General features: G+C 38.3%; 1 protein-coding gene across 1 annotated transcript in view; it reads left to right on the top strand.

Annotated features, from left to right (window-relative positions):
* The window catches only part of PCDH15 (protocadherin related 15), a gene marked incomplete at its 5' end in the record, with an annotated part of 435,974 nt that overhangs the window by 215,018 nt on the left and 201,707 nt on the right, over nt 1–19,249 (top strand). Inside the window, 2 exons of the mRNA XM_081330024.1 lie at nt 1,893–1,986; nt 8,659–8,787. Coding sequence (XP_081186150.1) covers nt 1,893–1,986; nt 8,659–8,787 — 223 coding nt within the window. The remainder of the gene's footprint in view (nt 1–1,892; nt 1,987–8,658; nt 8,788–19,249) is intronic.

The following is a 19,249-nucleotide window of genomic DNA, read 5'->3' as shown; positions in this document are numbered from 1 at the left end:
TGATATCCGTAAATTCTTAACTCTACTTGGACTTATTTATTTATTCCTGTTTGTTTGTTTGTTTGTTTTTATTGGGTAAAAGTATTTGGTGAGGAAAGGAATCTGGGACAAGAGAAGAGAACTAGAGCATATAATCTTATTTATTTAAGATATGCCACTTGTTCTGTACCAGCCTGCTACCGGCCCTGCAGAAAAGGCAGGGACAACCCCTTTTACAAGAAGGCAAGAGGCTGGAATTACGCCTGCCAAATTTATTACCACAAAAACAAACGGAACAAGACAAACCAAGAAACAGGAGCTTTAAGAAACATGAACTATCCAAGCGGTTGCCTTCAGCAAACCAGCCCTCCCACACATTCCCCTTATATAGAGTTCAGGGCGTGGCTTCTCTGTGCCTCCTTCCGAGGAGCCCCATTGCCTTCCTCTGTTTACTCCTAATTGACTGCCTCCTGCGTCGGGCGTCCTTGAACAGGGCCAGCTGTGGATCATCTTCATCCACACTGTCAGGCTCACACAGCTGGGTCTCCGTGGTGACCAAGTGGGAGGGGCCTGGCTGAGGGCTCTCATCAGCAAGATCTTCAACCCCCTCAGCAAGGTCTTCAACACCCCCCTCCTCCTCTGAGTCGTCCGACCCAACTGCCGAACCCACAGGCTGACCCTGAATCACAACACCACTTCTCATCCAGGTCGCCTGGAGAGTTCACAAAAATAAGCACTAGACTGAACTGAAACCTAACTGCCCTTAGAGCAAATGGAGGCAAAATCCTGGGGGAATAACTACAACTTAAACAGCCTGACACATTGTCAAAGGTAGAGATCTCCATACCAAGAGCACGATAATGGAGAAAACCTTGTGCAGGAAAAAATAATAATCACATAGCCATTATTTGTGGGCCACACTTCCAACAAGAGCACCTTTCAAAGATCTCCAGTGCCAGGATGGTACATAGTAGCAGAGTTCTTTAAATCTGGATCTGTCACTTTATCACAATTGCATTGAAATAATCTGATTTTTAGAGGCATTTCTTTACTGTTTGTGTTTTAAGACACCTATCCTGCCAGTTCAAGAGAGTGACAGGATTGTGTTCATGCTGGGAATATCAGTATAAAAACATAGAATACAAAATCTTCAAATCCTAAACTGTGCAGATAGATAGATAGATAGATAGATAGATAGATAGATAGATAGATAGATAGATAGATAGGTTAGGTTAGATTAGATTAGATTAGATTAGATTAGATTAGATTAGATTAGATTAGATTAGATTAGATTAGATTAGGATGGATGGATGGATGGATGGATGGATGGATGGATGGATGGATGGATGGATGGAGTTACCAAATCTCAGAAACCAACTGTCATGGTTCCGATAGATTAGACCAGTAAAACCAGAACTCCAAGGCTAGAGGTTTCCTTAAAGAACATGTTTTTTTGGCTAAAAAGTATCAGCACAGTCAAAAGTGAAACCAAGTCTGGAGTTCCCTCCAAAGTGCCACAATATTACAAAGTTGAATTCCCCACTCCTGCACTATGTAATCAACCCCATCCTCCAATAGAATACTTTGGCGGACTTTCTTACGGAAGGCTCAGTCCGCCAAATTTCCAGGCAGCGATGACCTTGGTTCCCATGGGACAAAATATTGTTTAGGCTAACAGTAAATCACCCATCCTTTGCCCCAGTTCTGTGGCAACCGAAAACTAAACAAAATGGCTTCAGCCAGGATCGTTGCAGTGTTGACACCAACCTTATGCCACAGAAAAATCATCCCCCAAAGTCCATTTCAAAAGAGGAATGTTTGCTAATGCAAATCAAACCCCTTGCATATAAAGAAGCTTGTCACTCTTTAGGAGCCATACTTTGTTATAACATACATATTTGTTTTATTGCTAGATCCGGGCTGCTAGCCTTAGGAAAGCCTTTAGACCGAGAAAGCACTGATCGCTACATTTTGATTGTTACAGCCTCAGATGGCCGACCAGATGGGGTAAGTTTCTTGCAGAAATATAAAAATGTGTCTGAAGCTGGGAGCAAAGAAGCAGAAAGCTAAAAAAACAGCCACAATCTTTTTTCCCCCCTTTTGGTAATGTTTCTAATATAAAGAAATTCCCTCTTATGTCCAAAATATTTCTGGCAATGCTTGTAATGCTGCTACTCCAGTGGTTTGTGCCATGTCCTCTGACATTTCATTGTTCTGTTTTGGCCAGTTCGAACATTGCACATTGTCAGGGGTATCCCCAAGGACTGATCCAATACAACACTGGAATCCATAGCCTGAGCTACTTGTTTTGACCTATACAAACCTTTTATCAGACTCTGTCCTGAGAACTTCCCTATTGGCAATAGGACATGGATACAATTTCTTTTCATTTTTTCCCCCTAGACACTTGGGAAAGAATTTTGAAATGATGTGTGACAAGTTTTAATGAAAATAACACTGAAGATTTTCTAGTATTTCTCAGGGTGGAAGTTCACAAGTTAGAGTAGCTGCTAGAGAATTGGGATACTTATTGTATTTATGAATCGATAGCAATCAAGCACTTTCAGTTCTTTATTTACAAGGTGGCACTCTTTCAAATAAGCTGATTATTAACTAGTGCAAAGTATGCATACAATTTGCATGCTACAAACCATGACTTTTTTTCCTTTGAAGCATGGGCAGTCCTAGTCTATACTTTAGCATGTCACAGCCCTGCAATATATAATAATTTTAAGAACTGAGACTATTTTTAGTGTCAGCATTTAATAACCTTGTGCTAAAGGCAAACAATGGCAGTGTTTCTTCAATAAAAACAGCCCTGGGATCAGTGTGTTTGATAAATTGTGTGTTCTCAAAGCAGTAAAGACCATGTGACTTGTTAAGATAGACATAGATCTTGGTAAGTGAAAGCTTGATTAAGAGAGCCTTCCTCTTTTATCTTAACATCTAGGCAAGTTCCTATAAACATGGTGTCTCAGGCTTTAAAACATAAAATCAGTAGTACTCAAACAACAGCTGGCAATTCATATGGATCTTTTAATAGGGGGGATGCTCAGAATCTCAAGCACCGGTAATCAGATTTGTAATCAGTAAGAAGCTTCCACTTTCCTTCAGGCAGTTCTGGGAGTGAGACAGGGAAAGTTCTTGGAAATACGACTTTTAAATACTGCTTTTGGGAATCACTCCTAAGATTGTTCCTGCAGGCACCACTCTCTCTACCTGGAGCTGGGGAGGGGGGGACAATCACTAGAAGTTTTTCCAAAAGAGACCAGACATCCATTTTGACTGGGATAATATAAAGTTTCGTGCCTTGAGCAGAGGGGATTGGATTAGAACACCTCAGAGGTTCCCTAGGATTCTGTGTTTTATGATCTTTTCCCATGGGATTTTCTCTAGTGCTTTGTCAGGTCCAGGAAGCCTTTGATTGAAATGGCCGCTGGCCACTTTCTCCTGCAACAGCTTGCCTCCCAGACTTGTGGCTGCTGGAAGTTTTTCAAAGACTGGATAACTATTCAACCTATAAGGTCTTCTGCCTTAAGCAGAGGGGGCTGGACTAAAAGACCTCGGAGGTTCCTTCCATCCCTAGGCTTCTGTATTCTATACCTTCTGCACTAATTTAAGCTTCCAGGTATTCTTCAGGGGTAGCCTAATGAAAATACATAAAGGTAAAGGTTTCCCCTATCCAGTCATGTCCAACTCTAAGGGGCAGTGCTCATCTGCATTTCATAGCCAAGGGAGCAAGAATCATCTGATGGCATTTCCATGGTCATGCTGGCCACATTATTATATATGCCAAGACACTCAGAATGCTGTTATCTTCCTACCCAAGTGGTACCTATTTATCTAGTCCCATTTACATGTTTTCAAACTGCTAGGTGGCAGGAGCTGAAGTAAGAACAGGAGCTCATCCCATCGCATGGCACCTGGGTCTTGAACCTTAACTGCTGAGCCATCACACCCCTTAATGAAGACACATAAGTGGTGCCAAATACCCTTAAATCAGGAAAGACTGCATTTGAAGCACTAGATGTAATTCACTAGTACAGAGGTCCCCACCCTTTTGGACACCAGGGACCGGTTCCATGGAGAAAGGTTTTTCCATGGACCGGAAAGTGCATGTCTTTTGTTTTTTTGTTTTTGTGCTGCCTGCATCCTACAGGTAGGGCTTTGCTTGTTTGTGCGGACCGGTTGCTGGCATGCCGTGGCCCGGTATCGATCCATGGACTGGGAATTGGGGACCCCTGCACTAGTGCACTCCTTGCCTTTGTTGCCACGTGAGAATCCAAAGAGACCTGTGATCAGTCCTATAAGGTAGTCCAGAAAGGAAGCACGCCCATATAAATTACAGGTAGTCCTCAGGTTTTGACCATTCATTCAAAGTTATAATGGCACAAAACAAGGAGGACTTATGACCAGTCAGCAAAGTTGTGGCTGTCACGAGGTTCCCATGATCATGTGATTGTGATTTGTGCACTTGACAACTGGCTTACAGTTGCAATGGATGTAGGGTCCCACAGCCATGCAATCACCATTTGTGACTTGCCCTGCTAGCTTTCCACAAAATTAGTGGGGCCACAAGTGACTCCCATTCCTGCTGCTTTTTCACCTGTTTGGAGCACCTGCCAGTCCCGCTGCTCTGTAACATCTTCCTGTGACATTTTCCTGACGACTTGGTCTCCTAGCAAAATAGTCTTTCTCTGCTATTTCCAACTGCTTCATATCTGAGAAGCTTCCTTCCTGTGGAGATGAAGGGCTGGCTCCTAGAGAGAATTTCCATGGCACAGAGAGTTAAATATATAATGAAACCTCTGCAACAAAACAACCAAACTCAGAGACCATTAAGGACCATACAGTTCAATCCTGAGCTACAAAATGCTCTCTTCTATTAGCTAGATATATCTTTGAGCAGTTTCTTGGTGTGATCCACATTCCCAAAGCTGGTGGAACAATGTCCCAAACAGGTGAAATTATTGAATGTTCAGTTTCTGTCTATCCCTATCTCTCATGCTCTCTTTCTCTCACACACAAACTCTGCGTTTCTCTTTCCAGACCTGCATAGAGATAGATGCCCAACATACATAAGTTTAAGTTTAAGTTTATTTGATTTCTATACCGCCCTTCTCCCGAGGGACTCAGGGCGGTTCACAGGGCATATATAAATAGCAGTACAAAAATTAAAAAGAAATTAAACCAATGCCCAATTAAAATACAACAACAATAAAATAGTAAAAAAAACCATTAAGTAGAGGAGTATGGAGGGTTAGGACAAATATTAGAAAGAGAATTGATGGAAGCTCAGAAATTGGTACAGAGTAATAGAGTTAGAAGGGACTGGAAGGGACCTTGGAGGTTTTCTAGTCCAACCCCCTGCTCAAGCAGGAGACGCTGTACCATTCTGGAGAAATGGGAAGGGGGAAATGATGAGGGTCATGGCTGAGGCAATGGAATGGGAAGAAAGAAGGGAATAAAAGATTGACTGCAGGAACCAGTTGGGAACACGTGAGGGCAAGCTACATGCGGCTGCAGTATGCTGCTTTTTTGTACCTGTTCTTCAGTCCTATAAAGGTAAACCTCAACTTACAACGCTTCATTTAGTGAGCATTCAAAGTTACAACAGCTCTGAAAAAGTGAGTGATGGCCATTTTTCACACTTACAACCGTTACAGTGGTCATGCTTACTTTTTTCTGTACTTGGTAATACAGCCCCATTGAAAAGCTCTGTAGAAGACGATAATAAAATTTATCTCTGGTGGTGTAGATGATGATCTGTTCAGGCCCTGAAAGTTACCACTTAGTATTAAGATTATGAAATAATGAGCTCCTGGCATAAATTTATCAAAATGTTGATTCTTCTGCTCTGTCCTGTAGCCCAGTGATGCCCAATTTATTGGTTCTCATGGGCCCTAAATGACAATGGGAGGACCACCAAAATTCTAATCAGAAAGCTGAGGATAGAAAGTCCTGCATCTATAGTGCCTGTTTGGAGATTTTGAGAACATCACCTGTCTGCTTCATAGTGCAGTTTTTTCTAATGAATGTATCATTACTGAAGGAGAACATCTATGAAAGGCAGGCTCCACTTATTAGCTCTTCAGGTATTAGTCCATTTCCATTTATTTTCTTCTAAATGGAAAGCTTTGTATTTTTATTTTTATTTTTATTTTAATTCCATTTATATCCCGCCCTTCTCCAAAGACTCAGGGCGGCTTACAAGCTTAGCAGTAGCCTTCATTCTATGTATATGCCTGCTTATTAGGGCTTTCATACACACCCCAAGCGGCATTATTACAAAGTCAGCTTATTGCCCCCAACAATCTGGGTCCTCATTTTACCTACCTCGGAAGGATGGAAGGCTGAGTCAACCTTGAGCCTGGTGGGACTCGAACCTGCACTAATTGCAGGCAGCTGGTGTTACTTAAGGAGGCATTAGCCCACTGCTCCACCAAGGCTCAGTTATGTGGGGTGGGGATCCATACTTTATAAAATTTGAAGTTGCTTTTTTTTTGCATCGGAAAGAATATAATAAGGAGTAGAATGGAATTCTTGCTTCACTTGTTTCAGACTGATTAGTTAACTATCACTGTGGCTACAACTTTTCAGCAGAAAAGTCACCTTTGCATCTTTCCCCCCCTCTAATTACTGTAATCTCCATTGTATAAAGGAAGGAAGGATGAATCTACTGTGGTTTTTCATTAAGAAGATGTATAATCCAACTGTGCATCACACAGTATCGGAACTTCATTTTTGGCAGGACACCATGGGCTCTAATGAATGTCTTACTCTGTTGATGAGTCCTCCTCACCGCTCAATACATTAATGAGTTATCAGCAGCAAATGGACATTTTTAAAGCACATGCAATTTATCTTGTTCCACATAACTAGTTGTGGGGAATTGCTAATATAGTTACCAGGTCCTTTCCCCCCACCAAGTCTGTTTGTTTCGTCTTATTTCTGTGAGGATCCATTGGCAGGAGTGGTGGGGAGAGAGAATAATTTAAGATCCATATTAATTTAGGGATGAAAATATGGTTAAGCATTTTATATGAGAGTTTCTTTTCTTGCTTTTTCACATATTCTACAGGTGTGAGTTGTCCAAAGCAGATAGCATGCATATTTCATGCTGCACATCTTGAAATATGCTGAAGTTGCCTTGAGACCAATGGAACTTCATGATGTATTATTACTCTCAGAGAGATTAGGAGCATTGTACTTTTAAGTATTTTTTTCCCATAGATTCAGGAAGAAAATATTTCTTCCTGCCTGAAATGGTCAGTTGCTCTCAGCAGAAACTGCAGCCATATTTTCAACAGAATGCTTAGAAATAAAATATTGCAAATCCTGTGGGCGTATAGAGGCTGTAAAGAACAGAGGAAAATGAGTCATTCTTTCTGTGGCATCCAGTAGAAGTGTGAATTTCACTGGACAATCCATTTGTTGAGCTTTCAGTAGGAGTAGGTCAATATTGGGATTAATCAGTTAGACAAATTGGTTGCAGGTAATCCTCAAGTTACGAACCAAAGTGAGCCCAACATTTCTGTTGCTAAGCGAGGCAGTTGTTAAGTGAATCACTGTTAACCTTTCTTGCCACAGTTGTTAAGTGAATCACTGCAGTTTTTAAGTTAGTAACACAGTTGTTAAGTGAATCTGGCTTCTCCATTGACTTTGCTTGTCAGAAGGTCACAAATGGTGATCACATGACATGATGTGGGTTTCTACAAACAAAAAGTTATTGGTACCAAATCTTGAAATTTGTACATAATGAAGAAGATGTATTATAACATTTTCTTTTCTCAGAAATCTATTCAAAATTCTCTGAACCAAGTCAGAGGAATATTTGAAATGCAAATTACTTAAAATGCAGTATATTTCTCTACACAGTCTCATGAATACATCTCTTTGAAAGTCTCAAAACTTCTAATAATTTCAGAAAATGCTTATAGTTGTTTTCTGACAACTCAGCCTCTACTCCTGAACAAGATTTTAGGGTTTGGGATAATGACTCAGCACAACAGTGGTCTCTAGTTACTATTGACAGTAAATTTGGAGCCGATAGAAGAGTGTTATGCATGTGGGATTTTGTTACAGAATTTATTAGAACTTCTTTATGTGGCTCTAGCAGCTTAAAATCAACTTGTGTCTTTCTCATATTTTCTGGTTCATAGTCATTGCTTTAAGTTAGAAAAAGGCTAGATTAAAAGTTTTGCCTTTTTATGCTGAAATCCAATATCCATTTTCCTAGAAGTCAACCCAGCGGAACCTATTTCTGAGTTAACATACATTTTTGATAATGCTATTAGTTTTTCTATGTAACAGTTGTGTTATTGCATTTTATTATTACATACTTACCAGTTTGATTCTTAACCAGTTTTATAACAAAGAGAGTCAGCTTTTATATTTTATATGACTTCTAGGATTATGATGGGGATGAAGGGATTCAGCAGTCCAGTTTACAGAAGGTTCTTTAACTCAAAACTATTAGTGGGTGCCATAACTTTGTAAAAAAAACAGTATATCTGGGAGGAAACAAAGAATTATTCAAAGCAAATGCCATAAAGAAACAATGTTGCATAAGCTCTGAAGAATGAACATTTAATAGGACTGAGTCCTATTAAGCCTTAACTTTATCAGCAAGATAAAACTATATGGATCATCACTTTGTTTGTTTGTTTGTTTTTATAGACCTCAACTGCTACAGTGAATATGGTTGTAACAGATGTAAATGATAATGGGCCCGTCTTTGATCCCTTTCTTCCAAAAAATTTTACAGTACCAGAAGAAGAAACCAATGCGTTTGTGGGTCAAGTGAGGGTAAGAAAATCATAGTATTCTACTATTAATGATCCTAATTAATGAAATATTTTCTAATTTTTAGAAACACTTTGTTCAATGGGTAATGCCAGTATAAAACTCGTGTACGTGATAACCATTTTAGAGAGTCATTATCTGGTTTTAACCTCTTTATTTTCTCTGAATTTCAAATTACAGTAAATCCGATTCATCTCTGCCTTCCCAACTGCTTTCCAACAAAACTGGAAAGAAACTTTTAGAAAATAAGGCTTAACAGAGAATTGCTTGAAGTAAAATATATGTATATGCATTCAGCCACTTATCATTAACTTTGCCTTTTGCTGCTGTCGGATGTAGTCATTCCATGTCTCTTTGTAAACAGTTCTGAGTATGCATGGTTGATCATATTGTAAGACACTGGCTGGCTTTTTTACTCTGTGAAAATGTATTGCTTTTCCTTGATCAAGATTTTTTTAGAGGCATCCCACTAATCATAGCTGAATAACATTGTTCTTTTCTAACTTTTCTCCATGCAGAGGCACCAGGTGAATGGTGTAAAGAGTTAAGGAATTTGTTGTGCAGAGGTCTCCTTGTGCTACCAAAGAGTTGCACAGACAAGGAAGGGTACTGAGAGCAGCAAGAGTCACACAAGAGTACACTGAGTTGTAAAAGCAAAAAGTAGTTTACTTTTGAGGTGGTGTAAAAACAAAAAATGCACAGTCAAAATAAACAGTCCAGGTCATAAACAATAGCAACAGTCCAAGGAGTAATCCAAACTACAAAGTCTTCTTACCGGTCCAGAGGTCAATACACAGTTCAGGTTTACAACAGTAGTAAACCAACAGCAGAGCAAAAACAGTAGTAGTAGAGAGCAGTGAATTCAGAGAGAGAGAGAGAAGCTACGTTACTAGCTTCCTCTTATGGCCATGCGAACACTTACACACCCATTGGCCAATTAGCTTCTTAAAGACATAGCATTATGGTTAATATATTTTCAACCCAACATTGTAGGCTAACACCATATGCCTAACAGAGTACATGCAAGGGTAAATGCAACTTCATACAGAGATTAGCTGCACGCTTCTTTTCCAGGAGTTACATAGTTCAAGGAGCTTGTTTTGTTTTGTTTTGTAATCTGCCTGCCAACCCCAGTATTTGCAAATGAAATTAACATGCAGTTAGTTTCCATTCTATTTCATGTCACTTTTCTATTGCTCTACTTTGGCTTATTTGCACATTCCTGTTTCGACTATTTAGTGCTGAGTGAATGGAGAAGGGAGTGTAGTTGTTGCTTTGTGTTGTATTTCTTGAGCCATAAAATACACAGCACTCCTTCCTTGTGAAAAGAAGAAGTTACAGGAGGCTGTATCTTGTCTCTTCATTTTCCCTTACTGCTTCGTTATAATATTTCTAGTTACAGTAAGAATTGAGTTGGGCTGGTGTAGCAGTTGGATGATTGATTGGCTGATTGATTGACTGACTGACTGTTTATCTCAAGAAAGAATGGTAAATGAAACTGAAGAAGTGCAAAACCAAGTTTCATGAAGCAATTGGGGGGAAAAAAGAATGAGAATTTAAGGGAACACATTTTCTGAACTAGACCAAATTAGATTAAAACTAAAGCTGATAATCTTTTGACTTTCTGTAGGACACCATTATGTCACTTTAGAAAGCAATAAACATTTTAAATCCATTTTTTGTTCTTTCTGTACACTGACAGCATATCCACTCAAACAGCTTTGAGATGCATCCTGTATTTGTCAGCGTTCCAACATATTCAATATCATTTTAACCTTTAAATGCAGTGAAGTGCTGCAGTCGGGTTTGTAACGGTAGTTTTGTTTTCATTTTGTATTTAAAGGATAAATTAAATTTCAGCAAAATTTCTTTAGCGGAAAATTTTCTTGAGTCACATAGTGTAGATATGCATACATTGATCTGTACTTTATTCCATTTAAGCAGCATTATGCAGAGTACAAAAAAAATAGCAAGCCAAAAAATATAAAAGAATGAGATAGGAAGAACAACAGCTAACACCATTTACACCAAGTCTTTCACAGTATTATTCCATGCCCTTCTATTGTTGCAAAACACCCTGACTTCTATCAGTGTGCTGCAGCTGCCAAAAAAGCCAACACAGTGCTAGGCTGCATTAACAGAGGGATAGAATCAAGATCACGTGAAGTACTAATACCACTTTACAATGCCTTGGTAAGGCCACACCTGGAATACTGCATCCAGTTTTGGTCACCATGATGTAAAAAAGATGTCGAGACTCTAGAAAGAGTACAGAGAAGAGCAACAAAGATGATTGGGGGACTGGAGGCTAAAACATATAGGGAACGGTTGCTGGAATTGGGTATGTGTAGTTGAATGAAGAGAAGGGTGAGGGGTGACATGATAGCAGTGTTCCAATAGCTCAGGGGCTGCCACAAAGAAGAGGGAGCCAGGCTGTTCTCCAGAGCACCTGAGAGCAGGACAAGAAACAATGGATGGAAACTAGTCAAGGAGAGAAGCAACCTAGAACTAAGGAGAAATTTCCTGACAGAACAATTAATCAGTGGAACAACCTGCCTCCAGAAGTGGTGAATGCTCCAACACTGGAAGTTTTTAAGAAGAGACTGGACAGCCATTTTTCTGAAATGGTATAGGGTTTCCTGCCTTAGCAGGGGGTTGGACTAGATGACCTCCAAGGTCCCTTCCAACTTCTTCTTCTTCTTCTTCTTCTTCTTCTTCTTCTTCTTCTTCTTCTTCTTCTTCTTCTTCTTCTTCTTCTTATTATTATTATTATTATTATTATTATTATTATTATTATTATTATTATTATTATTATTATTATTATTATTATTATTATTATTATTATTATTATTATTATCATAGATCAACTTATGCATTGCTTTTTTTTCTTTAAATTTCTCCATTCTCCTTTTTTTGTGAATCTGATTCATTCCCTTCTTTAGCCTTTTTCTTTTCCTTCATAAATTTGTTTTGAGATTTGGTGCATATTCATTCTCTGTAAATGACCAAACTGGATATTTATTTTATTTTATTTTATTTGTATACCGCCCTTCTCCTGAAGGACTCAGAGCGGTGAACAAGGCAATAAATACCAAAAATACCAAAATACAAAAATTAAAAACAGATTAAACCATAGTGCCCAAATACAATAAATAAATTACTTAAAAACAATAATTAAAACCCCAAACCCATCAGACCAGGCCGGCTTGTTCAAACAAATAGGTTTTTAGATCACGTCGGAAGGAGCGAAGGTCGGGAGCCATCCGGAGCTCAACCGGTAAACGGTTCCAAAGATCAGGCGCACCCACAGAGAACGCCCTCCCCCTGGGGGCCATCAGTCGGCATTCTCTGACCGGTGGCACCCTGAGGAGGCCCTCTCTGTGGGAGCGCACTGGGCGGAGGGAAGTTGACGCCAGCTGCAGGTGCTCCCTAAGGTACTCCGGACCCATGCCATGTAGGGCTTTATAGGTCATTACCAGCACCTTGAATCTCACCCGGAAGACAACTGGAAGCCAATGCAGCTCATGGAGCAGAGGTGTAACATGGGAGTATCGGGAGACCACCAACACAACTCGCGCGGCTGCATTCTGCACCAGTTGGAGCCTCCGAGTGGTCCTCAAGGGCATCCCCATGTAGAGAGCGTTGCAGTAGTCTAACCGAAAGGTCACGAGCGCATGAGTGACTGTACGCAAGGCATCCCGGTCTAGATAGGGCCGCAACTGGCGCACCAGGCGAACCTGGGCAAAGGCCCCCCTAGTCATTTCACTATTGTATCCAGTCAAGTGTTGTTCAACACTTGTTCATTCTTCATCTTCTTTTACTACACAATCTGTTCCGATCGCATTCTATTAATTTGCTTTTAGTTGACATATCCAACTCTCTCTTTTTTGTAAATAAAGGTTTTAAGAAAAATCCCTGCTATTTTCTTTTCTTTTGACATTAATTCCTCAAAATACTGTAATAAATATCACCATCTCCCTTTCTATTAATATTTCCACCTCTTAAAATTTCTCCATCCATTCCCCCCTTCTTTAATAAACAAGGCAGAAAAAATAATCTACTTACTCTAGGTTTTTTTTATTTATGTACACTTGCAGTCATTCAGTCTATTTTCCCTGTCATTTTCCTAGTTTTTATTATATTAATTTTCAGATCCGTACTTCTCATGAGACCACATAACCTATGTAACAATTGCTACAAATCATTTGGTTCTCAACCAAGAAATGTAGCATCATCTGTTTATAAAAATACGCATATATTCACATCCCCAGCCAATACATCTAACACATCAGCATAAATATATATGTCCCCAGCCAACACATCTAACACACCAGCCTGAGCATTCATTATACATTTTCCCATAAATATATTAAACAAGCAAAGGAACATCACACACCCTTATCTCATTCCCTATTCTATAAGCATTTCCATTTATTATTGCTTCCATCATATATTAGAACATAGAATATAGAATAACAGAGTTGGAAAGGACCTTGGAGGACTCTATACCATTTCAAACAAATTGATGTCCAGTCTCTTCTTGAAAGCACCCCCAACTTCTGAAGGCTAGTTGTGCCACTGATTAATTGTTCCCATTGTTAGGAAGTTTCTCCTTAGTTCTAGATTTCTTTTCTCTTTGATTAGTTTCCATCCATTGTTTCTAGTCTTGTCTTTAGGTGCTTTGGAAAATAGTTTTACCCTCTTTTCTTTGTGGCAGTGCTATCATGTTACACCTAGACTAAAAGGTAAAGGTTCCCCTGCACATACGTGCTAGTCGTTTCTGACTCTAGGGGCCGGTGCTTATCTCCGTTTCAAAGCCGAAGAGCCAGCGTTTGTCCGAGGACGTCTCCGTGGCCGTGTGGCTGGCATGACTAGACGCCAAAGGCGCACGGAACGCTGTTACCTTCCCACCGTAGTGGTCCCTATTTTTCTACTTGCATTTTTTACGTGCTTTCAAACTGCTAGGTTGGCAGATGCTGGGATGAGTAACAGGCGCTCACTCTGTTACGCGGCACTCGGGATTCAACCCGCCAAACTGCCGACCTTCTGATCGACAAGCTCAGTGTCCTAACCCACTGAGCCACCGCGTCCCTTCACACCTAGACTAGACACACCTAATTCCTGTAACCTTTCTTTACATGTTTTAGTCTCCAGACCCCTAATCATTCTTGGTGCTCTTCTCTGCACTCTTTCCAGAATCTCAACAATTTTTTTATAATGTGGTGACCAAAATTGGAGACAGTATTCCAAGTGTGGTCATACTAAGGCTTTGTAAAGTGGTACTACTACTAATAATCTTATCAAATTCAAAAACAGCTTTCAGATTATTACCATGCAAAAGTTCCATCATTAAAATGATTCACTTTACCATATACTTTCTCTAAATCAACCATCATGTGATAAACATTTTGATTCGCTGACTTGCTGAAAAGCAAAAATGTGTAGTCTGGCATCATACTTTGAAATTTTGGTCTACATGCTACATTGTTTTAGCCGAACTTTATTTCATCTTAAAATGACTTAATGAAGATCCAAAATTGTCTGTATTGGCCTTATCCAAAATCTCCCAATATTCAAATACTATGTTTCTTCACAACCAAGTTTCATATGCTCCTTTCCGTAAAATTCATAATGTCTTCCCATCCCCCTCTCAGGGTAGGATTTTTGCCTATATGACACTTAGGTCCATGGTTACTTAATTGGTCTTCTGTTGCTATGGTTGAGGAGACATTAATCACACTTAAATTGTTTTATTTAACAGCAACCAATAATAAAGCCCCTCTAATAAGAAATAGAAACAGACTAATAAAAAATCAATTAAAGTCTAATTCAGCATTCATTTCATGCTTGCAATGAAGACAATTGGCAAGGAAGAAACATTTAATTAAAGATGCAGTTGTCTTTAAAAGCCTCCATGGAGTCTTGTCACTGCACAGGAAAATGTTTTATTGTCAAACAAACAAAAAACCTTACCACAAATCTGAGTTAAGCAACAAAGAATAACACCATGAACACCAGACTACCATATGGATTTCTGGATAAAGTTATGAGTGTGTGTGAGAGAGAGAAGCTAGTTTTGTAGTAATGCTAGTACGTACAGTTCAAAATCAAGTTGACTCTTAAGCAATATCTCTAACCTTATTTCAGTATTGGAATGTTTATTCAAAAGAATTATTCCTCCCAGAAGTGTTTATATTTGTGTAGGTGTGCTTTTGGCAAAATGCTGAATATATCCTTCTGTTTAAAACAGGGGAACCCTTATTCTACCTTGATTTTTTTTTCAGTCAAACAAAAGAATATTCACTTAAGCCCTTGAAAAATGCCAAGCTCCATCAATATAGTTTCTACGTACTAGGAACTGGTAAAAAAAGGCTAATAATTGGTGAGATGAAAGCATTTACAGCTGAATGCTTGTAATCAATGACATCCATTGGCATTATCTTCTGGGAAAAGCAGGATGCAAAGCAAATAAAAAAGGCTAAAACAAGAAAGGGCAGATCTCAAAGTATTGTGAATCTATTTCAGACTTTTTTATTATTTTAACTCCACCTAATGCTTATTGGTGTTATAAGAAATTCCTCATTTAATTTCATCGTTGCGCTCTCCTCATGCCCTGTTGAGTTTTTCAATGGCCTTTCTTTTCTGCGAAGCAGAAAAACTGAGAGGTCATTTAACAACAGCTAAGATGTTGTTTTAGAGCTGTTTCTAGATGTGTAAATCTGAGGAAAGCAGGATAGATGCCACTAACTTTCACGCAAGGAGGAGTTTGGACTATGGAGGTTTGAAAAGAGCCAATTACTCCTTCTATCTTCATGCACCTCTAAGAAGATCTGGGCAACACCCAAAGCTTGACAGCATCCCTATTGGTAAATTAGGCTGCAAGATGGTGATTTTTCCAAAGCCAATCAGGAAGTTAAGCAAGGATTTTAATTGCTTTCCAAAACAAACTACATTCGGCACTGTAGCGAACGTGTCAATGAAACTGACACTAAGGTTGAGACATACAAACCATTTTCATTTAATTTGTTAATATTTCATGTACAGAACATGAAAACATTATGATCCTATGCTTATATCTGAAATTTCATGAAAAATCTGCTGAACAGCTATAAACTAGCACATTTTCAAGGATAGCTCTTCTGTCTGACGCAGCAAAATAGATGGCATGTTAACAGAGAAGAGAATCTATGAATCACAAAACTGTTGTTGAGTTGAGAATACTAATTATTTTGTTACAATGGATAGATCTTCTCTTGTCAAACCACTTAATATTTCAAAGAAAACCAATGTTTAGAGCCTTGGTGGAGCAGTGGGCTAATGCCTCCTTAAGTAACACCAGCTGCCTGCAATTAGTGCAGGTTCGCATCCCACCAGGCTCAAGGTTGACTCAGCCTTCCATCCTTCCGAGGTAGGTAAAATGAGGACCCAGATTGTTGGGGGCAATTAAGCTGACTTTGTAATAATGCCGCTTGGGGGGGGCGAAAGCCCTAATAAGCAGGCATATACATAGAATGAAGGCTACTGCTAAGCTTGTAAGCCGCCCTGAGTCTTCGGAGAAGGGCGGGATATAAATGGAATTAAAATAAATAAATAAATAAATAAATAAATGTAAATATGTACAGAGGCTGTGTGCTGAAGAGAGAGGGACACAGCGGTTTTAGGAAGAGATGGCTGTTTGGAGTCAGATTTTACTCTCAGTGTCAAGAATACAGAACAAACATCCTGGGATAGACACAAGGAACCTGGGAACAGAATGCTGAGGCAAAACTGGAAGTTTCTTTTTTATTTATTTTAATCCACTTTCCCAATATTGTCCCCTTACTTCCCCGCCCCCAAATTGTGTTTTAGTTCCTGCCCTACCAATCATTTTTAGATTCCCAGAATAAAGATCATGTGACCTATCGCCCCTCTACATTCATTAAACCTTCTTGAGAACAAAGTATCTTCAAATCCAGACCCTTGATACCTTGAGTGGAGAAGCTATAATGAGAATTGCCCATTTCTGGTTGATTGGTTTGAATGCTACTACTCCAATGTCATGTCATCTTAGACGTAAATACCAAGAACAGAATTGTTAGTACAAACATATTTTACAAAGCAATGCAAGAATATATATATATCAGGGCTTTTTTTCTCATAGAACGCTCAGAATGGAGTTCCGGCACCTTTTTTGGAGGGAACTTTGTAGGGTAGGCAAGGCGGGTTGTATGACATGTGTGAGTTCTGGCACCTTTTTCTTTTACAAAAAAAGCAGTGAGATAGATAGGTAGATAGATAGATAGATAGATAGATAGATAGATAGATAGATAGATAGATAGATAGATAGATAGATAGATAGATAGATAGAGATAGAGATAGATAGATAGATAGATAGATAGATAGATAGATAGATAGATAGATAGATAGATAGATAGATAGATATAGATATAGATATAGATAGACATATATATATATAGACATAGATAGATAGATAGATAGATAGATAGATAGATAGATAGATAGATAGATAGATAGATAGATGATAGATGATAGATAGATAGATAGATATAGATATAGATATAGATATAGATATATATAGATATATATAGATATATAGATATATAGATATATAGATATATATAAACATAAGCAATAGCAATCTTTAGTATTTAGTAAGCAACGCCTTGTCTGGGTTTACATAGTTAACATTAATAGTAATACAGTTTCCATTCCTACCCTTTACTCAGTTTTTCTAACCATTTATTTTTTTAAAAAATCCCACGTTTAGAAGTATTCTGAATCTTGTTTCCCTTTCATTTTCAATGTGAGCCTATCCATTTCTGCACAGTCCAGGATTTTCTTAATTATATCTTCTTCGGATGGTATTTCTTCATTTTTTCCAATATTGAGCCAATGTAATTCTCGCTGCTGTTAATTCATGTAATATTAAGTATACACATTCTTTATCATAGTTTTCTGAACTTATACTTAAAAAAAATAGTTCCAGTTTATAGTCTCCATGTGTTCCTGTCATCTTCTCTAGACATCTATGTATTTGTGACCAAAAGTTCTTTGCTTTAGGGCATGTCCACCAAAGATGGTAGTATGTGCCTGGATTTTCTCTACATTTCCAACAATAGCTAGACATATTTTTAAACATTTTTGCTAGTCTTGCAGGTGGCAAGTGCCATCTATAGAACCTTTTGTATAAATTTTCTTTACAAGTAGCTGCCCTTGTTATTTTATACTTTCTTTCCCATACGTTTTGCCATTTTTCTAACTCTACATTGTGCCCAATCATTGTTTCTTTAACTTGTTCATCTTCCATATTAAAAGTTAACAGAAAACTGTACAATTTCTTAATCAATTTATTTCATCTGATGAAATAGTATCTGATCAAACACTGTCTGATATTTGTAAAAACTATATATTTTTGCATCTTTCTCTTATCTCATTTGCATTTGCAAATGAGGCCATCCTGATAACTCTATGCCCTGTTCTTCCAGTTCTTGTTTAGTTTGGAGTTTCCCATCAGTGTTTAAAATATCTTTATAAGTCACAAGTTTCTCATAATTAAATTTGGGTGTACAAACACCTCCATTGTCAAAATCCATCCTGGTAGTTTCATGAAAATTCTCGATTTTATCTTTTCCCATGTCAAAAGCAATGCATTTCTTACACAGTAGTTTTGAAAGTATTTATAAATTTTGTACTATAGAAAGGCATGCCATCCAAGTTGTAGGTCATGCCCCTCTAGGTATAATAATCTTTTGTTTCTAAGGGTTATCCATTCTTTTAACCATGTTAGTGCAGCTGCTTGATAGTATAAAACTCAATCTGATAGCCCAAAGCCTCCATTTTCTTTCATTTCTTGTAGCATTTTCAGTCTAATTTTAGCTTTTTTCCCTTGCCAAATAAATTTCAATATCGATGCATTTAATTCATCAAAAAGTTTCTCAATTTTTATTGGAATTGTTTGAAATAAGAAAAGTAGTTTTGGTAGGATGTTCATTTTCATAGTCGCTATTCTTCCCAAAATTGATAATTGTAGATTTTTTCATTTTACCAGGTCTATTTTTATTTGTTTTAGTAATTTTACGTAGTTGGCTTCTTTTATTGTTGCACACCTTGCTGTTACATATATCCCCAGGTATTTAACTTTGTTAACTACTTGAAGGACTGTTTTTTCTGACAATTGGGTTTTTTTGTTTATCTGTAAGTTTTTAACTATAACTTTAGTCTTTTCTCTATTTATTTTGAGTTGTGCTACTTTTCCAAATTCTTCAATCTTTGCTAATAATTTAGGACTTGTCTCCAACAGATCCTCTAGTATAAATACCAAGTTATCCGTGAATGCTTGTAGTTTGTACTTTTCATCTTTTATCTCCATTCCTTTAATTTCTGGTTCCTGTCTAATGTTTCTGTTCAACACTTCCAGAGTTAAAATAAATAATAGTGGAGATAGTGGACACCCTTATCTAGTACC

Source organism: Vipera berus (genome assembly GCF_964194415.1).
Source record: "Vipera berus genome assembly, chromosome: 5".
Classification (NCBI taxonomy): domain Eukaryota; kingdom Metazoa; phylum Chordata; class Lepidosauria; order Squamata; family Viperidae; genus Vipera; species Vipera berus.
This window is presented reverse-complemented; position numbering and strand designations above follow the sequence as displayed.